At 38.6% G+C, this 23,352-nt stretch overlaps 2 protein-coding genes across 9 annotated transcripts in view; one reads left to right on the plus strand and one right to left on the minus strand.

Annotated features, from left to right (window-relative positions):
• Positions 1-296: 296 nt before the first annotated feature.
• LOC139439258 (uncharacterized) lies at positions 297-23,086 on the minus strand. Its single transcript, XM_071215981.1, has 4 exons — positions 23,036-23,086; positions 21,512-22,026; positions 18,354-18,558; positions 297-2,491 (listed from the first exon to the last, which is right to left on the minus strand). The coding sequence occupies exons 1-4, from the start codon at positions 23,084-23,086 to the stop codon at positions 2,333-2,335; spliced, it is 930 nt and encodes a 309-aa protein (XP_071072082.1). The 3' UTR covers positions 297-2,332.
• The window catches only part of IKZF2 (IKAROS family zinc finger 2), a 151,031-nt gene continuing 149,104 nt past the window's right edge, over positions 21,426-23,352 (plus strand). For 2 of the 8 annotated variants that reach the window (XM_071216140.1, XM_071216142.1), the window contains exon 1: positions 22,019-22,209. The gene's annotated coding sequence lies outside the window, so the exon portion shown is untranslated. Of the gene's footprint in view, positions 21,542-21,801; positions 22,210-22,614; positions 22,674-23,352 lie in introns of those variants that run through there. The other 6 variants (XM_071216141.1, XM_058300183.1, XM_058300180.1 and 3 more) reach the window with 6 other exon arrangements.

The following is a 23,352-nucleotide window of genomic DNA, read 5'->3' on the forward strand; positions in this document are numbered from 1 at the left end:
GGTGGTGCTGAGCTATCCACAAAAAGCAGGAGAACATGTTCAGTAAAAGCTGGGCCTGAAGCTTGACTGAATGTGGAACTGGGGCTAAACCTGATTTAGGTAACCTGAAGAGTTAGAATAGAGTTAGACAGCCTTTGCTCAAGGTATAAATTTCTTCCTGACTTTGGCCAGGATGTTTGCCAGGAACTGAGTTAGGACTGAATTTGCCAATGTGGTTCAAAGTGTATTCTTTACCCTAGTGATTTCTAAAGTGGCATATATAAATTCTGCAGAATAATCTCTTAGAGTTAAGGGAAGAAAATATTAGAACTCACATTTATTTTTACATAAAAATCAATTAAACTTTACTAATATGTAATATACAGATTGACCCTGAAATGCTCACAGATGTTTTTTAAATGATCTTTGACAGAGTGTGTGATCATTAGGCTTATGTGTCAACTATGATTGAAACATGGTCCAAGAGATGGTCTAGCATGTCTGAGGATGAGCTGCCCGGTTTACTCTGGTATACAGTAGAAGAGGGAATTCTCTTAGAGAGATTGGAATGTTAGAAAGGATTTACCATTTGAGACCTGTCCACCCACCCCAGGAATGTCCAGAAGACACAACTTTAACCAGGACTGTGAGGAATAAATTTGTAAGACTAACTCCATCTTCCCTGAAGAGTTCTGTGGTTGCTCTACTCTGTAGTCCATATATTACTGTAGGGAGGGCTGTGATGTAATTAGAATCCTTAAATATTATGGGGATGGTGGGATTTTGATCCCAAAGTCAAGTATCGGCATTTAATCACCAAAGACAAGGTGGACGTGGTTACCGCAGGGAAAGGCAGACTCAAAGCAGCACTCAAAATAATCTGAGTCACAGAGTTATAGTGTTGGCTAATATATCATGGGGTACCTAGAAGTAAAATAGATGGGCAGTCTACTAAATTTCTTCTGGATCTGTACAAACAGAAGAGTTCTAGGTTGAGTGAACAAAACCTTAATTCAAATTACAGACACAGAGAATAACAGCTCCTTAATCCATTCTAGACTTAAAGACAGTTTACGGACCCAGAGCCCCTTGAATGAGGGGAAGGCCAGGTCCTCTTGGGGAAGGATCCTATTAAACTGCCAAAAAGTTAGACTGTTAATCTTCCTCCCACCTTTCCCCAAGGGTACCTATGGCCTTTTACAGAATAACTGTGCATTGGGGAAAAGGAAATGATCAAACATTTGGGAGATTATTAGACACTGGCTCAGAATGACATTAATTCCAAGAGACTCAAAACATCACTGTGGTCCACCAGTCAGAGTAGGGGCTTATGGAGGTCAGATGATTGATGGAGTTCTAGCTCAGGTCTGTCTCACAGTGGGTCCACTGGGTTCCAAGACCCTTTCTCTGGTTTTCCCCATTTGCAGAATGCATAATTGGAATACACATACTCAGTACCTGGCAGAATCCCCACACTGGACCCCTGAGTTGTGGAGTGAGGGCTATTATGACTGGAAAGGCCAAGTGGAAGCCACTTAACTACCCCTACCTCGCAAAATAGTAAATCAAAAGCAATACTGGATTCCTGGAGTGATTTTAGAGATTAGTGCCACTATCAAAGATTTGAAGGATACAGGGGTTGTGATTCCCACCACATCCCCATTAAACTCTCCTATTTTGCCAGTGCAGAAAAGAGACAGATCTTGGAGGATGGCAGTATATTATCGAAAACTTAACCAGGTGGTGACTTCAATTGCAGCTGCTGTCCTAGATGTGGTATCATTGCTTGAGCAAATCATCACATCTCCTGGTACCTGATATGCAGCTGTTGATTTGGCAAACACTTTTTTCTCAGTTGTCATTAGTAACACCAGAAACAGTTTGCTTTCAGCTGGCAAGGCCAGCACTATACCTTCACTGTCATGCCTCAGAGGTATATCAACTACACAGCTCCATGTCATAAAATTGTCTGTAGGGAACTTGATAGTCTCTCCCTCTCACAAGACATCACACCAGTCCATTATATTGATGACATTATGTTGGTTAGACCCAGTGAGCCAGAAGTAGCAAAGACTCTAGACTTATTAGTAAGGCATATGTGTGAGAGAAAATGGGAGACAAATCCAACAAAAATACAGGGTCCTTCCACCTCAGTAAAATTTCTAGGTGTCCAGTGGTGTGGTGTATGTCAAGATATCCCTTCTAAAGTGAAGGATAAGCTATTGCATCTGGCCCCTTCTATGACAAAAAAAAGAGGCATAATGCTTAGTTGGTTTCTTCAGATTTTGGAGCCAACACATTCCTCATTTGGGTGTGCTACTCCAGCCCATTTACTGGGTGACCAGAAAAACTGCTAGTTTTGATTGAAGACAGGAACAAGAGGAGGCCGTGTGACAGGTCCAGGCTGCTGTGCAAGCTCCACTACCACTTGGGTCATATGATCCAGCAGATCCAATGGTGATGGAAGTTTCAGTGGCAAATAGAGATGCTGTCTTAAGACTCTGGCAGGCCCCTATAGGAGATTCACAAAGCAGACCATTAGGATTTTGGAAGAAAGCCTTACAATTCTCAGCAGATAACAATTCTCCTTTTGAGAAACACCTTTTGGCCTGCTACTGGGCCTTAGCAGAGAAACACTTAACCATGAGCCATCAAGTTACCATGAGACCTGAGTTGCCTATCATGACCTGGGTATTGTCTAACCCACCAAACCATAAAGTTGGGCGTGCACAGCAGCACTCCATAATAATGTGGAAGAGGCATTTACAAGATAGCACTCAAGAGGTCCTGAAGGCATAAGTAAGTAACATGAGAAAGTAGCCCAGATGCCCATGGTCACCACCCCTGACATGTTACCTTCTCTTTCCCAGCCCACAGCTTTGGCCTCTTGGGGAGTCCCTTACAATCAATTGGCTGAGGATGAGAAAACTTGGGTCTGGTTTATAGATGGTTCTGCACGATAAGTAGCTACCACCTGAAAGTGGATAGCTGCAACATTACATTCCTTTTCTGGGACATCCCTGAAGGATAGTGGTGAAGGCAAATCTTCCCAGTGGGCAGAACTTTGAGTAGTACACCTGGTTGTTCATTTTGCTTGAAAAAAGAAATGACCAGAAGTGAGCCCATGTACACTGATTCATTGGCTTTTGCCAATGGTTTGCTGGATGGTCATGGTCTTGGAAGGAACATGATTTGAGACTTGGTGACAAAGAGGTCTGGGGAAGAGGTATGTGGATAGACCTTTCTGAGAGAGCAACAGAACATGAAAATATTTGTGTCCCACTTGAATGCTCACCAGAGGGTGACTTCAGCAGAGGAAGATTTTAATAATCAAGTGGATAAGATGACCCACTCTGTGGCTAATGCCTTGGGCTCATGGACAAAGTGGCCATGGAGGTAGGGATGGAGGTTATGCATGGGCTCGCCAACATGGACTTCCCCTCACCAAGGCTGACTTGGCTACAGCCACTGCTGAGTGCCCGATCTGTCAGCAGCAGAGACTTACACTTTGCCCCTGATATGGTACCATTCCTTGAGATGATCAGTCTGCAACTTGGTGGCAGGTTCATTACATTGGACCACTTCCACCACAGAAGGGGCAGCAATTTGTTTTAACTGGAATAGCAATTTGTTTTAACTGGAATAGATACATACTCTGAATATAGGTTTGCATTTCCTCCGTACAGTGCTTCTTCCAAAACTTCCACCCATGGACACAACAATGATTCCATTGAACTGGAAGTTAAGACTACCACCTGGACACTTTGGACTCATCTTACCTCTGAATCAACAGGCAAAGAAAGTAATTACTATACTAGCTTGGGTAATTGATCCTGAATATCAAGGGGAAAAAGAATTGCATCTACATAATGGGAGTAAAGAAGAGTTTGCCTGGAATATACGAGATCATCTAGGCCACTCCTAGTACTGCCAAGCCCTATAATTAAAGTCAATGGAAAACTGCAATGACCCAATCCAAGCAGGACTAACAATGACCCAGAATCTTCAGGAATGAAATTTGGGTCACCCCACCAGGCAAAGAACCATGGCCTGCTAAAGTGATTGCTGAAGGTAATGGGAACATGGAATTGGTAGTGAAAGAAGGTAGTGATAAATATGAACTTCAATCACATGACCAGTTACAGCAATGAGGACTGTAAGACTCACGAATCTTTCTTCCTTATTTCGTTATGATTGTATATGTACTTAAAACGAATTTGTTTTCCTCCCCAACCTTTTCCCCTATCACATGGAAAGTTGTATTAGCTTCATGTCAATATTTAAGGATGTCAAGCTTAAGAGTGAATATTACCCAAGGACTTGCACCCTATTCTGTAGGGAATTAATGCACTGCTGGTTGTATGCAGAAGAGGTTGAACATTGTTAGGTGGAAATATATATGTATGCATGTCTGTTATTGTTTTTACTTAGAGACTAAATATGGTTTAAAGTAATGAATATGGCTGCCGAGTTGACAAGGGGTGGGCTGTGATGGTTAGGCTAATGTGTCACCTCAGCCAGGTAATTGTGCCCAGTTGCTTGGTAAAGCAAGCATTGAGCTAATTGTAATACAAGGACATTTATGGACTTTAGTCATCAGTGAGTTTACCTCATAGCTAGCTGATTACATCTACATCAATCGGAGATTGCTGTCACCAATGAGTGACACTTTATCCAATCATGTGAATGTCTTAAAAGGAGAAGTGATTTCAGTATTTAGAGAGAATTTCCCAGCTCATCTTTGGACAGCCAACATCTCCCAGAAACTCAAGAAGGACCTTCACTAGATTTGCATCGGAGCCCCTGGTTTTCAGCCTGCCTGTGGAAACTGGATTTGTGCATCCTCAGTCATGTGAGAGACTCTTACAAAATCTCATACTATTGACAGATATTTCCTGCTGATTCTGTTTCCCTAGAGAACCCTGGCTAATACAGAGGGGACTATTGTTTTCAAACACCTTTTGTTAATATTAGAAGGGACTTTCTCTAGTTAAACTCCAAGACTCTCTCTGCTTCCCACCTCTACTTCCTATGTTGTCAGTCTCACCTGCGCCAGATTTTTAGTGGGGAGGTCTGCTCCAATCAAGAAAGTCCTAGAAGTGGATAGGTAAGTCTGCTAATTCTAGGGTTGAGTTAGTAGGCCCATTTGGCTTTCATAATAAGCTACATTCTCTAACCTAGAAGAAAAGTGATAATTTGCCTCTTTATGCCGCATTTTGTTTTGTCAACTTCTCCAGCACCCAGTGACAAGAGGCCCCACTGAAGATACCAATAGCCTTTTATCACATATGATAAATAAGATTTTCTGAGACAAGTATAGAAATTCCACACTTGAAAGACTTGACAGTGGTGCCCTCATTTATTTGTTCACTTTCAGTCTCTTACAATTCACATATGTGTGATTAAATGATTTTATGGGTGTTCCAGATACATTTCATTGGTCCCTCCAGATCCATTTTTCAGCTCTTCTTCAGCACCCACTGGTCCTGGGAGACTGACCTCAAAGGGCTACATCCCAGGATTCCCTTGATCTTCAGCATCTTTTTTTTTTTTTTAAAGATTTATTTATTTATTTAATTCTGCCCTCCCACCCCGGTTGTCTGTTCTCTGTGTCTATTTGCTGCGTCTTGTTTCTTTGTCCGCTTCTGTTGTCGTCAGTGGCACGGGAAGTGTGGGCGGCGCCATTCCTGGGCAGGCTGCACTTTCTTTCAGGCTGGGCGGCTCTCCTTACAGGGCGCACTCCTTGCTCGTGGCTACGCGGGGGACACCCCTGTGTGGCAGGGCACTCCTTGTGAGCCTCAGCACTGTGCATGGGCCAGCTCCACACGGGTCAAGGAGGCCCAGGGCTTGAACCGCGGACCTCCCATGTGGTAGAAGGACGCCCTAACCACTAGGCAAAGTCCGTTTCCCCAGCTTCTTTTTTTATTCCTTATTATGACACCTTGTTTATTTCCTTCATAATACATGAGACACATTTTAATTATTTGCTAATCCACTACGTCATTATGTTTCACCCAGTATAATGTGTTTATAAAGTTGACTGTCAAGTTTTATTAACTTTTAGGTCTAGTAGAGTGCTTGACACTGAGTGAATGAATGAAAAAATATGATTATATACATAAACTATGGTCACTCATTGGGCAGAAAACAGTAAGTTCCTCCTTAATTATTTTCTATCTTGTCCCCTGGCACCACAGTGAATGGATATCCTAATTCCGAATTCAGTCTTGTTTGACTGAGTCCTTTTCATGCAGCTGGACCTCTATAAGCGGCTGACCCCATTACTTAGACCTCCATCATTCAACTGCCATTTTAACACTTGCCTCTAGTCTGCTCCACCCTGGACTTCCTTCCCTTGACTTGACCCCTTGGTCCTTGTTATTCATGCCCATCCTTTAATTCCTGACCTATCTTCAGACTCACAATTCTGTGTGTTTGTCACCAGGATAAATGGCACTAGTCTCATACCTACGCTTAGAACCATATGTTCTATTGCTGCCTTTCTGAACCCAAGTGTCTTCTGTAGCTGCCTCTGAATCCCCTCTATGCAAATTTCCTTAGTATTCAACCTTGAATAGCTTACTGGGATTCAGTTAACCTATTCTCCTGAACCTACTGTGGCTCATTAAAGATATATGCACTTAAAAAAGGGGAAGAGTTTGAATTAAAGAGAAATATTTAATTCAAAAGTATTTCTGTAGTGCTTATTGAAGAAATGAGTGATACTAATGACACATTAACCTCAAAAGTTTTAAAAGATCAGAGATTGTGTCTATGCTCTCTTAGATCACACATGATTCCAAATACAGTGCTTGCTTATACTAGGTACTCAATATATATTTCTTCATGGATTGCTTTGTTATTGTGACTAAAAGTTCATAATTTTGACAAATATTGATGTTGTAGAATATGCCACAGTCTGTTCCTCATTCCAGAACTCTTTAGCAGCCTTGACTTGCCATCAAATGATTATGTTCTGAGGCCTCTCATAGCCATATTTCATCACAGTAGTGACAGCACTGAAGTGGCTGAGTGAATGTAGTGGCTATTCATAAAATCATTTTAAGTAAAGGTCTTCAAAAGCCTTCCAGCTGTTATTCAAATCTATATCATTATTTATTGTAGAATATAAAACACCAAGGTCTCATATATTTTCTCCCTCATTTAAGTAACTCCAGATAAGCCAAGTGACAGGGCATTGAGGTACAATAAAGTTGGTCCTTCAGAATTTGTTTCCTCAAGCATTCTATTCTTACTGTAAATCCATGTGAATTGACAGTCGCATGGATTTAAGAGAATTAAATGCAAGAGGCTAAATAAAGCTTTGGTGCTGTGATATGAATGGGCTACATGCACTGGGTGGAGAACACTGGGAAGTTATTATGTATCTGTTTTGAGATAAACACTTTGTGACAGATGACATTATGTAACTTTTATTATATATATTTTAAAGTAAGCCAAACTGGTTACTGTGGAAATGATTATGATATCACAGAGGATGATGACTGCTTATAATCTACAAGCAGCAAGAGCAGATGTGCTTGTAAGAAACAAGGCTCTTGTTTCCATACAAATGTTCTAGAAATAAAACACAAAAGAAGAAAAATAACCAGAGTACATAATGCAAAGGAAAAGAATTGCTTCTAAACAGAATGTTTCATAAAGTTTTCCATAAAGCCTCAGCTGCTCCTCAAAGCACAACTAGATTGAACATGGATAGCAGGCACGAAATTACAGTATTAACAAAATTAATATTCAGGTTGAACAATCTTTTCAAAGGCTTCGAAGATACTTTATGCATGCACAATTATAGAAGCAGGTAATGACAGAAATTCTGTTTTTCCCTATTGTTGTTATTGTACTTAGCTAGATAAGTCTTGATAAAATTACTCTGTTAAAAATAAATCACATTAATACAATAGTGTATTAATTCTATTGAAATGATCCTTTGGCTCTTATTCTAAGACATATTGGATAATTTTTCTAAAACATTCATTATTCTGTCCATGGAGATGGGTAGTAACATATCAACTTTTAGTAAAGAATCAAAGCTCAGTAACAATTAATAATCTGCAAGGTACAGTAATTTTTGCAATTTTATTATTTCATTTCACAATTAATTTCACTTCAATTATTAGGGATTTTTTAAAAGGATATTCAAAGTTTATGACTATGACCTCCTGAAATACATAGATATGATAAACAATATATCAAATGAATGGATTGTGTCAGAATATATTACAATGCTTTCATTACGTCACTTTGAATTTAATCTTAGACCTTCATGGTCATTGATATCCTCTTTAGCTAATTCTTCAGATTCTCAAATATTTCCCACAGTAACTTCAAATATTTCTTAGAATTAATCAAAATATAAATAAGTAAAATGAATTAATTACAATAAAGTTCTCACTACCTGCAATAAATAAACCTCCCAATTCAACCTGCAACGTGGATTTGCCAATAAAAATTTTAAAGTTCTTATATAATAAGTGAAAGATACGAACTGATGGAAAGGAGATACATTAGACAACTTTGATAGTTCTTAAAATATACTTCTGTTAAAGAAATCTACCAAAGAAAATAATCTTTTATAGGAAAACATGAAAGATGAAGACTGGATACACTGAGATGAAATTCTGCATTACTATTGATAGTGATAAGTCTAATTGTACTTTCAATTTAATGTCCAAATTAATTTTTCATTTATCATTAAGAAAAATGAAAAATACCAGAAATAAATAAAAAGAAAAAGAAACATAAGCAAAGAAAAAAAAAGAGTAAAAGCTCATCATGTTCTCTACCCTGAGTTAAGAGAAATTGAGAATAAGGAACAGGTGTTTCTGAAAGCTAGACTTTAATCCTAGTTTTAGTTCTGTGATCAAATCGAAGTCATACACTATTTTAAGACATAAAGATTGTTTTTTAAAGTACATAATATAAATAGGCTTTAAATGGACATCAATGTTTGAGGCGTACTGTAAGAACTGAAAGACTCACAGAAGTTCTATAAAAGAGGGTTAAAAACACTTGAGATATGCTTTTTCATAAATACCGAAAAGATTTAGAAGAAACCAAAAAGATGTCTGTTTAATAACTGCAAAGGCCATAATAGCTTGATTGATTTAGCCAAAGTATAAAAGCCTAAATTGAAAAAAAAAAAGCATAGATATTTGAATACAGAAAAAGAGAAAGGAAATGCATTAAGTTCTTTTTAATGAAAAAATGACTAGACAGCATTGGAATATTTCATAATACTTTGTTGAGGAAGGATTCCATTTGTATAAACAAAGACAGTACCAAGTCTGTGTGAATCACTGTGTTAAGAGTTAGGAACATTACAAAAAATATATATAGAGAGAGAATGCCCCAGTTTTTTTCTCTAAAATTGTTCTACTATAGTAGGGGAGATGAGATATGCATGGATAAAAATATAATGTATATTTTATTGTGAGTTAGGTGGTAACATTATTTATGCAGATAGTAGGTACTAAATAAGTTGAACGGAATTACAAAACATGCATTTACAATATATGGCATCAGCATAGTTCAGAGGCAGAAATACGAAGTGTGGAGTAATTCAACAGAACAAAGGCTGCTTATATATCAGATATATTTCATACTCAGTTTTCTGTCTAGCTTAGGGGTTTTTTTTGTAACTTTGAATTGATTTCATTAAAAAATGCTTAAGCCAAAATTTCATTTTGAAAGCCTTCAAAAGAAGGCAAACAAACAAAAACTGAGATGTTTTTAGTCTTTAGGGGAGGCAACTTAGTTTATAAATTGCCTTAAACTTTGAACAAAAAGTGGGGGTTAGTTTAGCTGATTGTTGCTATGTGAGGGTTTTCTAGGAAATGACACAGATGCTCTAATTTACAGTTGGCTGAGGTCTAAATAGAAAAATTTGAATCTGATTTTTTAAATATATTTTATTAGGAGGATTACATGTCTCAAAGTATGTTCATATGGCAGAAATACGTTTTTTACTGATTTTTCTTTAAAAAATGACACTCCAGATGTTTGGGAAAAAATTAAAATATTGGGAAAGAAATAAGTATAAAAATAAAGTACAAAGTGATGGTTAGCTTTTATGTTTCTACAACAATTAACTCTACTAACTGCAAAATCATACTGATTTAAGCATCTGAAAACTGGTATTCAGAATATTTGTTTGTTTATTTTATTAAAAAAACATGGTATAACCCTTATGAGGGATCAAGCATTGTTTTCAGCCTTGATTTGGTCAGTTACAACTATTAACTCATTTAATCCTTATTTTTAAAAAACCATTAAAACTTATAAAGTAAGTACAGTTATTATCATCATCCCCTTTTAACAGATGAGGAAACTAAGGCACAGAGATATTACATAAAGTGTCCTATTATTAAGTAACACAGTAAGTGATAGAGCTGAGATTTGAACCTAGGCCTATAATATAATAATATATATTTTTTCATCTTTTTGTATTACTATGAGTTCACACAAATTCTTTTAGGAAGAATTGGGGAATAAATAAATCAAACAGCTTCAAACAATAGTCTAAGATCAGTGTTGAAGAGAATTCTTCCTGTTTAACAATTTTTAAATTAGAGTACTAGAGGACACAGACTTGGCTACTTTTAGGAATTTAAGAGAAGTCCTGGTTAAACTAAAAGGTCACTTGAGAAGAGTGATCATAACTTATTTTAATATTTCATAACACATGCACACTCTCTCTGTATTAAAGTTGGCCTTTTCAAAATTTTCATTCTTTCCTTCAGTAACATTAGGAGAACCATTGGCAATGAGGCCCACTTTATATAGTGAAGATGAAAATAATGGCAATCTCTTGACCTGATCATCCTAGATAAAATATGGTACAGAGAATGAAAGACTAAAATTCTAGATGACTTGCCTCTATCTAGCCTGAGTTCTGCCACTAACTGACTGGTTAATATTGAGGAATCATTTAAATTCTTTCGGTTGAATATCATGTGATTAAAATGCAATTTCATTATACCATTCCACCTCTCCTTTGAGCTTGACACTTCCGTTCACTTTCTGGTATAATCCCTCCATTTCACACATGGAGCAACTAGGACCAGAGACATGAAGTGAACCAAGGAGTAAAACAGTCAGTTAATGGCAGTAAGAATTAGAATGAAAGTCTCCTGACTTCTAGAATATTGTTTTAGAAATAAAGCAATGCAAATACATTTGGGCCTCTTTGGCATCCAAATTCATTCCATCTTCCTATCTCTCCCCTGAAGTTACTGCAGTTCTGAAAGAATTGTCTTTCTTTTCAATCTTATACTCATATTATATATACATATATAAATAAACGACAGAATATTTTTCTATGTCTTTAAGAATTACATTAACATTTAATATAAGAATCCTTTTAGAAATGGCTGGTTTCACCCAACGTATTTTGGAGATTTAACCATGTTAATATATGTAGTAGTATATACACCTCATTTATTTTTCCATTCTCTTGAACAATGACTTTTAATGTTTTTTTGATCAAACAATCCATAGGAAATAAAATACATTTTACATGGTAACCCAGTAAATATATACGTGCATCTCTGAGATAAAATTTTACCTCTTCATTTAGCCTTATTATGCATGATACACTCTTTCATATTTTAAAATGCTAGTTCTGATTCACTGAACTAAACATATAACCCACTAATAGGTTACAACTGGACATTTGAAAAACACTGCTTCAGGGAGATACATTTTAAACTGCTACCTACTACTAAGACTCTTATTCCTCTAGGATGAGGTGGAAGGCTGGGGGTGAGTGAGGGTGAGTCCAGCTTAGCATTTTTGCAGTCAATGAAAGATGTAACAAACAAGTTTATGAACTAACTAATGCTGAATACAGGGTAATTCTGAAAAGTTGTGTATAAACAGATTTTTAAATAAACTGATTGATATTTTAAATTGCTGCTGCCAACATACTATTTTAAGAATTCCTGTGGACACCCATTTAAAAATGTTTATTTGTCATGGAATTTGATGAACACACATAGCTTAGGGAAACTACTTTGACTATATGTCTTAGTTTCCCAGATGCTAAAACAAATACCATTCACCAGGTTGACTTAAACAATGGGAATTAATTGGCTCACGGTTTTGGTGTTAGGGAAAGTCCAGAATTCAGGAGTCAGAAAGGCAAAGCTTTGTCTTCAAAGACTTGTCATTCTGGGGCTGGCTACCAGTGGTCCTTAGGGTTCCTGGGCTTTTCCATCATATGTGATATCCTCTCCTCTCACTCCTGGATTTCAATGACTTTAGGTTTCTTGATTCTCCCTATGGCTTTTTCTTTCATGTCCAATCTCCTTTGCTTACAAGGACTTCAGCCATACTGGAATAGGACTCCCCCTTATTCAGTTTGAGCACATCTTAACTAATAACATGTATTTCTGTCAAGTTATAGCAATGAACTTTATGTCTCAGTTGCATTCCAGGATAATGTTTGCAGACTTACATACAAATGGCCTCATCGACTTAAAGGCCTCCTAGGAAGATGATGTATTGGGGATTTCTATGTTTAGTGGAAGTGGGACAACTTAAGTATTTTTTTTTAAATTCCAATACAGTTATATTGATCTTTGAGGGTACATTTTAGCCCATGGTTGTGACGAGAGACCTAACAATGTTTTGGTTTGAGTAAGGTTGGTGATTTCTATGTACTTTCTGGCACTGTTACCTGACTTAAGAATTCTAATCCTTTCACCATCATTTCTCAGTGTACAATGCTTGGCAAAATCTAGTGACTTCAGTGAAAAAACTAAAGCAGGGATTCTTAACCAGGGGTCCACGGACCCCCAAGATTTTAGGGGATAAAGTTAATAAATTGATTTTTTTATCAATAAATCAATAGATTGATTTATTAACTTTATTTTCTCTGACTTCTAACTGAAAAATAGCATTTCCTTCACTTAGAATGTATGCAATAAATTAATGCAGTATTCATTTCACATCACATTACAGTTGTTGCATATCTCAAAAAATAGCTTACGCTCACCCATATTTCAAACTTATTGTAGTTGTTAGACCTGACTCTAGTTGAATGTCATAAAACCATATGCTGCTACATTCTGAGATTGTCTGTGGTTTTCACCTGACTGGCAAAGGGGTCTGTGAAACAAAAAAGGTTAAGAACCCCTGAGTTAAAGTCCTCATTTGATCCAGAGACTTTGAGCTCCCTTGTTTTCTCACTGATTTTGAAGGAAGTAATGGAATTGAGTTGGCAGGAAAAACGCCTAATCTGCCAAGGTTCAGAAGAATTCAGAATATAAGTGCAAGGGGAAGCAAGTGTTAGGAGGCTATCATCCCAATTAGGAGACACTATATGGCAATGATCTGTAAAAACTTGGACTCTGGTCAACTTTCATAAAGGCCTTTTCTTAGTTCCCTGACTGTTATGGCAAATACTACAAAAAGGGGATGGCTTAACAATAGGAATTTATTGGCTAATGGCTTCATAGGTTAGAAGGACTGCTTACTCTCAGGGTCCTTAGTATTCTGACTGGCTTTCGCCTCATACAGCGAAGTCCTTTTCTCTTCTGGGTTCCATTGACTTCCAGCGTCTGTCTCCTCTCTTTGGCTTTCACATTATAAGGCCCCAGTAATAGGGTTAATACCCAAACTGACTCATACCTACACCTTAACTAGAATGTTCCAGGCAGCATATGAGGCTGTTAATCTCTCATTTCTCCTTCTCAGATCACCTGGTTTTCCTCTCAGATCTCTGAATCACTCCATTTAACAGCCTGTCTCAAAAATGCTTCCTTTCCTCATGAATCTCCTTAAATAGGCTGGCTGGACTGAGGCAGATATGTCAATGTTCTTAAGAAAGCAAAGGGATGAGTTCAAGATATTCTCAAGGAATCAGTGGAGAAGTCTGGCCAGATAAGACATGCTGTGGGGTGGCATGACCTTTGTGAGCTCCAGGATACAGGGTTGGGTTTGAGCCTTACAGGCCTCCAGAAACGCAAGTTCATAGTTGACTACTGTTTTTAGAAAGGACAATTAAAATAACCAATTCATAAAAAGTGGCTGTACAATAGCAGAAATGTCATTTATTTATAACGAGAAACATAATTGTTAAATATATTCTCTCCATATAGGAAAACAACAGGTAAAAATTTCGGAAAGTTGCTAATGTTGCGTTTGGAACTGATCAAAGGGGCTGTGTGTAAGATATGACTAATGCCTGCAGGGTTCACTTCCACATTAGGAATGGCCTCTGAAGACAGTATTTACCAAACCTGGGGTAGGGATGGGGGAAGCGGGGCATGCCTCTGTCAGCCATATAGGAATATGAAGAAAGATGACTCCTGTTTAAATATTGAACTAGTCTTCTGCCAGGCATTCATTCTCTAACATAAATATTAGGAAATAGTAAAACATTTTCAAAATTATATTATGGGAGCAGATGAAGCTTGAGTGGTTGAATGTCTGCTTCCCATGTAAGAGGTCCTGGGTTTGATCTCTGGTACCTCCTAAAAACAAAACAAACAACAAAAATCTCAACTCTCATTGGGAAGCAGATGTAGCTCAGTGGCTGAGTGCCTGCTTTCTATGCACGAGATCCTGGGTTCAATACCCAGTACCTCCTAAAAAAAATAAATTGTATTATGAACATACCAGACCCAGGTTCATTTTATTCATTGGCTATTTTTTGATGTTTTATGATACTTTTCTGGATTAGAACTGGTTATTCAAAAATGCCTTAAAGCAAAGTTCTCACAAAGACCTCGAAAATCAGCTTACTTGACAGTATCCCTTGTTATCAAATAGTCATTATTTGTTGTTGTTTTTTTTTGGGGGGGGGACCCAGTGAGGAGAGAGCAAATACGCAACTTCCACAGCTAAGGAGAATGGATTAGTATGAGAGCCAGAAAAGCCTAATTCAAATAATATAGTTGTATTTCTCTACTCCAGTATTTATTGTATTTGTCAGTTAAAATTGAAAGAAATAGAAATAACCCATTCTCACAGGCTTATCTTAATGGATACTAAGGAAATGTTCAAATTTTACCATAATTTGAGAGCTGCTCTCCACTAGAAAAGATCTGGCTCCTGAAAAATCCAAAATGCCATTTGAGGGAAGGCCTGACAGTGCAGCCGTCCAAGCCATGAGACTTGCACTACAAGACATGGGACTATGAGCAAACTCTAGCCCCCACATGCCCTTGAGTAAACTCAGGGATGGTCTTCAAAGCACTGAGTCACGGGGAGAGGACAGCGCGCATGCGCCAAGCCGCCATTTCATCTCCTTCTGCCATTTTGTCTAGTAAATCTATAGTTACCATATATAGACATATTGCTGTCCCAACCAATCAGACAATGTTTCCGCGTTCACCCTATATAACTCCCATCCACTACCCCCTCCCCAGACTCGCTCACAGATCACGCATAACCCCGCACGCCCTGGCTCCCCCGCTTCTGCCATTAAAGCTGTCTACTTCTCCTGGCCAGTGGCTTGCGTGACTTGGTAGTGTGGTCCCCCTTCACTGACTAGCAGCCCCGGCCAGCAGTCCCCGGCACACGGCTGGCTGGTGAGGTGTGTCGACAGCCCGCTGCTCGCGAAGGCGGTGCGAGAAAGGCTTCCAGCAGCTACCGGGCGGCAGCGGCGGAGAAAGTGAAACCAACATCCATGCCGGGGCCCGACTCCCCGCCGGCCGCCATTTACGAATGCCATAACCATTTAAAACCACAATCTTCACCACATTAATTCATTCATTCTTTGCACATATAGGTGAAGTACATCTACAAAAGGAGTATGATGCATATGTTTCTGGGAACAATGAATCACAAACCATCCCCTTTGAAACAAAATATGCAAATGTACTTGTGACCAAAAATTTAAAGTTCTTGTCTGCATCTGTCATTATTGTTATTCATTTCTTTATAGGATCATTATCTTTTAATTTACTCTCAGTGATTCTCTCATGTCTTTCACTTGTTCAGAAAAGTTCAAGTAGGTATTGAAGAAAATTTGGTGTTAAAATATTAGATGTCAGATAGGTCGTGTTTCATGCACAGACAGGCATTGGGTTTGGTAGAGAATTCTGTGTTGATACCACATTTGATTAATCTTCTAAGAACATCCTGGATATTTAGTTTTCAAGTGGTCAATTAGACAGTGTATTACCTTAAGGACTGGATCTAATTACAGCAACAGGTCTATGTGAATGATAGATATTTGTCTATCATAGGAGACAATTTAGAATGGTTGCTATGAACATGGACTTCTTAGAAGATAAAACATGCATTTGAGACCCAGGTCTGACATCATGGAACCTGAGACAAATTAATAAATGTCTCCAAGCCTCAAATTCTTCATGTGAAAAATGAGGAAAATATTACCTCTGTTATTGACTATGGGGTTAAATGAGGTAATGCATGTGATTTTCTCACCATGGTGCCTGGCACAAAACACTGCCTATAATGCTGATTTTATATAAGGCTTGCCTTTGTGACATTCCATCTTTATTGAAATCAGTTATGTCATCAATCTGAAGTGCTATAGATACTGTATGTAGATTTATTTCTTGCCTGGCACAAAACACTGCCTATAATGCTGATTTTATATAAGGCTTGCCTTTGTGACATTCCATCTTTATTGAAATCAGTTATGCCATCAATCTGAAGTGCTATAGATACTGTATGTAGATTTATTTCTTGCCTGGCACAAAACACTGCCTATAATGCTGATTTTATATAAGGCTTGCCTTTGTGACATTCCATCTTTATTGAAATCAGTTATGTCATCAATCTGAAGTGCTATAGATACTGTATGTAGATTTATTTCTTCATAAGAGTACACCTCAAAAACAGTCTTCTGATGTAGTAGTTTCTGGAAGATAGTTTATAGGACTTTTGATGATACTTTTAGGCTACTGAGTGGGACTTTCCAAGGTGTCTAGTAGCTCACCACAACGTCAATTTTTAAGTACCTTTTTGAAACATGAACATACCTGCTCACAGGGAGATGATACTAATGGTTCTATGCTCCTTAATATAACATATCTTGAGACAGTTCCAAATGCCACCCTAACCTCCTTATTAAGCTAACCTTTCTTTAAACCACAAGTCATGAGAACTGGGGGAGATGACATTTGAATTAATTCACTACCTATAAATGATCTTTCTTTGATTCTTTTCCCTCTTTCCTATCAAACACTCTCTTTTGGGGTTATCAAACAGGAAATGGCTTCTCAGTTCTGTCCCAGTATGGCCTTTAATTTCCTACATTGTCACATCTATGAAGAGATGGCAAATTGAGTTCCTGGATTAGCAACTCTCTGTTGCTAATATGTTCCTCTATTTTGCTCAGCATACATAGGATTATTCAAGAACATGATTAGACTTTGCTGTACTATGAAAGAATTTTGGTTGCAAAATTCTGGACATGTAATTCCATGAGCTTTTCACAGGATTAAAAACACAGGCTCATACTGCTATTGGCAATGGTTTAACTACCAAATGTTTCCTTCAAGATGTACCCTGTCCTTACCCTGATCTCTAGAAGAACTAGGCCTTTGGTAGTATAGATTTTTAGGCCACTGTGTCCTATGAATATTTTTATCTCCCAAATCCCAAGCCAGATGATCGTTTTTGGTTTTCCTCTGTATTCCCAGCAAAAAAAAAAAAAAAAAGTCTCTTTGCAATCTCTTGCATTTACTTGCTGAAAAATATTATGGATTACAGAGGGTAGTGTCCCCTGTATCGGAATCAATGCTCACTAGGAAATGTCTTTTCCTTTTATTGTTATTCTCTACCTATCACTGGGCTGTGTTTTCACAAAATTAGATCATATCTTTTTCTTTTCTTTTACCAATACTTTACTAGGAATTCTAATACTCTCATTGTATTCTTTTGTGCCATAGTGTTCTATAGGTTTAGGGTTTCTTAGAAGAACCTCCTTCCCAGAGCCTTTTAGAGTTGTTTTCTGAGCCCCCCTATCTACACTTGACCCAGCTCAAAGTTCATTTTTCATTAATGGAATTCATTTCCTCAAATGCAGAACACACATTTTAATAGCATCTATAATGAGTTTTAATGACACCTTAAAAAATGTGCTTTCATTTTTATTCAGAAATCTCTCTGGTCCTCACATCTTTGGTCTAAGTTTTACTCCCACCATTTATAATTCCCATTTGGGATAGAGATAGTTTATCTCCTCTACATCAAAAAGTGTTTTCTAGAAGAAATCTGATATTACTCTATCAAAGCATGAATTTAAGTAACAATGTTACATTTTCAGAGATATGGGCATTTGTACAAGAGCCTTATCTCTAATTTATAAAGCAACACTCTTAAAAATTGTTAAAAGAAACCACTGGACAAGGAGGATGTAATGAGAAGATTCTTACCATTTGGGACTTAAATGCCAAATGAAGAGACCCCAGGCTATCAATGAACTCAGGGAGGCAAAGTTGAAAAGTATCAATATGCCTTACATATGAACTGGATTTGATATTTTCTTTGAAATCACTGTTCCATTTCTGGCTTCCCTGCTTCTTTCTGTACAGTGCCAATCCAGGTCGACAGGAGAAAGTGAGCCTATTGTTCCATATCCTGCTTAAAAAGAGAACACCACTTCAAAGACAAGAATACCCCTGACAAAAATAAAAGAAGTAATCAGTTATAAAACATTGTATACATGTGTATGCTTGTTAATCTTAACTTTTCCAAGATTCAAACTATTTTAGGGCACTGACTCTGGTGATTGTGTTCTCTATTGGGTACAATAAAGCCAGCTAAATAAGAGAAATTGATATTTAATTACTTTCCCCCCAAATTCTTCTTTGGTATTAAGAAAGTAATGCAATTTTCCAAGTTGCCCCCTCCACACACCCCTCACTACCAAAAACAAAACAAAAACATAAAAACATGGATTTTAATTCTTTCAACAAACAAAAATGAGCTTTTATCCAAATTCTTTTAAAGAGTATTTAATGGTTTTTAAATTTAAGAGGTAAAGCAAACAATCCAAAATAAACCCCAAAACAGTACTCTGTAATGTACATTTTAGTTACAATGCCTCTTAAAATTTTCTTTTGTTAATTGCTCTTAGTGATTGTAAAATTAAACCTGTCGCATTCCCTGATCATCAATTTGATTCATGAATTAAGAGATATTATCATCATGAAATAACTTGTTTATGGAACAGAGAGCAATTTTGGAAGAATGGTCAGAGAAAGCCTCTCTAGGGGTGATGGTGAAGCTGGGAAAGAAGAGATGACAACCAGCTATGTGAAAAGTGGTGGGAGTGGGCATGTTTTCTTTTCACCTGTCCACCTACCTCCCAAAGGAAAAATTTAATTATGCAACTGGATACAATGACCAGAGTATGGTACTCCACCTTCCTGCTGGCCATATTCCTACATTCTATATATGTTCTTTGAAAATACATGTATACTCTAGTTACAGCAAAAGTCAGAAATAAAATGTGTCCTCTAAACACTAACAAAAAACTGTCAAGAAAATTTTGAACAAGATAAATTACTACAGTTTACACAAGAGTTCCTTCTCATTTGGAATTCATGTGAGTCTCACAGCAAGACTATCACACCCCAGAGGCATGAAATACAGTCCCCAATCTCAGTATATAAAAATAATTTTAATGTCCTTGGAATGGGGTAGATATAACACCTTGATCTGTAGGCGAGAAAGGGACATCGGATGTTACAAAGAGGGAAAAGTTTTCCTAGATGGTCCAGTTCTCACATGTGGTCATGAGATCTTTGCCATTCTAAAATCTGGGATCTATTACCCCTGTCCAACACCCCCATGGGGAGACAGACTCTAAAGTGTCTGAATGCTTAGCCGCTAGAGGGAGAAAGTGTACCTCTGGTGACCAGGAGCCAATGAAACTCCAGAAAAGGATACATTTTCAAGGAAGCTAAATTAAGCACTAATGAGCCAGGAGCAAGGACAGTCAAAGGGGTAGCTTGGGGCAAACCTGAAGAGGAATCCTTAATTTGACAACTGGTAAATTAAATTGCTTAAAGAATTAAATAGCTTAAACTACCCAGATATTTCATCTTAGGTTTAAACATGTTTTAATTCATCTTTTTAAGGACTTCTACAACTTTGCAGATAGTAAGTTTTTAGGAAGTATTTATGACAATTTAGAGAAGTCATATTAACCTCTATGTATTGAGTGTTTATTGAGGGGAGCACCATTTTGATTTTCTGAGATAATTTAAGATTAAATTCCTTGCTGTGTATTGGGATATTTAGAATGATATATGGATTTCTGTTTAGTCTTTGCAAACGATGATTTTTGGAAAGTCACTTTCATTTAGATAACTGGCAGTTATGTTTAAAAACTGGTTTACTATATATAACTCACAATTTTTCTTAAAATTATCATAAAGTTGTTGGAAGTCTGAGTCCAAATGATTTGCTTTCCAGTGAAAACTGGTCTTTTTGTGGTACAGTACCAACTATCATTTTCCTTAATTTGATGTTTAATAAATACAGTATATGGAATAAGCTTTTTAAAAAGTAATTATAAAATTTAAATATATACAAGTTATATGGTAACCATTACTTGATGACTATAGGTTTAAGGTTTGAATGAATTCCTCCTCTACTTTAAAATCTAAAGAAAAGACAGTTGAAAATTTCCCTGACATACAGAGCGGCAACTAAGATATAGAATATGATTTTATTTTCAATATACTCCTCTTTTCTCAGGAGGAAATTAAAACCCAAAGACCTCGGCAACTATTTCTAGGATTATTGAAAGGAGAAGTATGGTACCTGTTCCTACTCTTTCAGCATTGATTTTCTTCACAATTTGTAATATGGTTTCTCAGAAATGCTGTTTGGTAGTCCTTTTATTTTCATGTGTTTTCAAACTTAAGCCACCCAGACTACATAGCTCAGAATTTTCAGCTCCTTTCATTTTCTTCTTCCCTTTGATTACAGAAATCTCCATTCCCTCATTTTATAAATGTGGTCAAGAAAGATAATAAACGCTACTATTTGTCGAAAGAATATGCATTTGTTTTACTCATAACGGTTCAAAGTTCTCCCACAAACAAAAAAGCTGTTCTATAACTAACCGATGATATTGATGGACAGCAGTTGTATGTATAACTCAACTTTTTGGACACCAATCCTTTCCTTTGACTTTGGTGTTCGTGGCACATGCTGGGGGAGAAAAAGCAAGTGAACACTCGAATTTTAAACATGCCGTGCAAAAAAAGCACTTGCAAAATAGTAATTCACAGTTGAGCTTCATTTCAGACCCGAATTTTCTTCTCAGTCCATTCCCAAGGGCCTTTCTATCCTGATTCTTGTCCTCGTCTATCGGATGCAGTTTTCAGAAATTGACCGCACAGTTTACAGCGAAACCTCAGTGGGTGGGTCCACGCGCACACCCTAAGTGGGGCCAGGACACCGATCCCGGAGCTCCGCGGCCAGCGCCTGGATTGCCGTCCCGCTCCCTTCGCCCGGCCTCACCGCAAATCCCAGTTGGAAAGAAAACTTCACGCGGCCGAAATGCACCTCCCCTCACCGTTCCAATCCTTCCAGGCTGGCAGCAAACGTGAGATTTATTATGACTTGGGAGCAGATGGAGGGGATCACCGCGGCACTCGCACTAGCGGTTACCTGGTCCCCCTTTGGGGGCGGGGCCCGCGTTCTGGGGGTCTCCGGGCGGGGGGCGACGCGGCCGGGCGCGAGGGAGTGCGCGCGTCGCGGGGCCGCCGGGCAGCACTTGTCCTGTAATCGATTGCCGAGCGCGCCGAGCGGCCAAGCGCACAGACACGCGCACACGCGCTCCCGCCCGCGCGCACACACGCACACGCACACATATGCACTCACGCACAGGCCCGGGCCCCGCACACAGGCACGCCCGCGCGCGCGCGCGCACGTAGGCCCGCTCCCCGGGCCCCGGCGCCCGCCGCCGTCCGCCTGCCCTCTGCCCGCGGGCGTCTGCGCGAGCCCCGCCGGCTGGGGAGATGTGCTCGGGCTGCGTCGGATCGGTTTCTCGGGGTTTGACCAGCTGTCCCGGGCTAACCCTGCTCCTCGCTGAAGATGGAGGAAGTAAAAACAGGATTACCCTTAGCTACAGATCCACTGCCTTAGTTTCCACCACCAACTGCAGTGCACAAACACACGTTAGTCACAGGAAAGAAAGAAAGGGAGAGGACACACTAACAGTAAACACAAACAAAAGGGTGATGGGATTATTTTACTGCATGCACTGCTGAGGTAAATCTCCGCTTGGCTTTTGCGTGAACAGCTCTTGTTTTATTTGTCTTCTGATTCATAGATTATATATAAATATGTGTATCTGATTTGCAAAAGGGGGGGGGAGTGTATTCAAAGTTAAGTGTAATTATATAGCATCTCGTTTTGCGCTGTGATGTGATCAAATGACTTGTTGCTGTTAACCAGTAGTAATAATAATAATGTAGATATTTTTCTCTGGAAGGGGTCAATTGTGGTTAATGATTAGGGTAATGATTTCTGTAAAGGGCGCTCAGGGAATCCGTGAAGATGATAACCTCTGCCTTAATTTCTCTTCTTCTTGTAATCTCTTTCTGGGATGTTAATCGATTAATCAGTTCTCATCTCTATGGCTGTCATGGATTTGGGCTTGTTTTGCTTTGTTTTAACTTGAATTCCAAGAAGATTGGGTAGCCTGGAATAAATCGCAGTTGCCCAGATAGAAGGTAATATCCAGATCCTTTTGAAATTAAAAAATAAAAAAAAAGGAGGTGGTATGACAAGTAAAAAGGCAGCAGTTAAATCACTTTGACAGGTTCTGGTATGGGCGAAAGAGATGGAAGTATTATTATTATTATTATTATTATTATTATTATTATTATTATTATTATTTGCCAAGGGCCAAAAACTGTCCTGTGAAGTTGGCCTAGGTTCCTCGCAGAGTTCTGCCTGCCTGTCCCTCCTCTCTTATCCCCCCTCCCCCCTTTTCTTTCAGTTTTCTTGTCTTAGCTTTTGGTCGATTCTTAAGGAACCGGTGGATCAAGTTTTTTCTCTTCTTGTTAATCGCATTGCTGTAGCACTGACTGACCTCTCTCTCTCTCTCTTTTTTTTCCTCTTTCCTGAAAGTACGTGGTGCCATTCCTGAGTGACTTTTCCTACTAGACCATCCCAAAGGGACGAGGGGGAGGGGTAGGAGGAGAAGGAGGAGGAGGAGGAGGAGAAGGAGGAGGAGGAGGGGGTGTTCCTTCTCTCTCATTTCTTGGTTTTGTTTATCAGCGGATCTGTTGGCTGGATCTGGGCTCCGAATGACCCACCTGTAAAGTGCTTTTCCTTCTCCTCGCCTTGAACTCTGCAGGGGGCTTGACTTGGAGGGGGCAAGGGAGGGAAAGAGAGAAGGGGAAAACA

The sequence above is a fragment of the Dasypus novemcinctus genome, chromosome 7 (assembly GCF_030445035.2).
Source record: "Dasypus novemcinctus isolate mDasNov1 chromosome 7, mDasNov1.1.hap2, whole genome shotgun sequence".
In the NCBI taxonomy this organism is placed as follows: domain Eukaryota; kingdom Metazoa; phylum Chordata; class Mammalia; order Cingulata; family Dasypodidae; genus Dasypus; species Dasypus novemcinctus.

Excerpts from the sequence above, each read along its gene's own strand:
- LOC139439258 (XM_071215981.1), bottom strand. The coding sequence starts at position 23,086 with ATGGCACCACGTACTTTCAGGAAAGAGGAAAAAAAAGAGAGAGAGAGA. Across the intron at positions 18,559-21,511 it reads AGCCTGGAAGGATTGGAACG|GATATGGAACAATAGGCTCA; the intron begins GTGAGGGGAGGT and ends CTTTTTAAGCAG. Across the intron at positions 2,492-18,353 it reads TGGCATTTAAGTCCCAAATG|GGGCCTGCCAGAGTCTTAAG; the intron begins GTAAGAATCTTC and ends AATCTCCTATAG.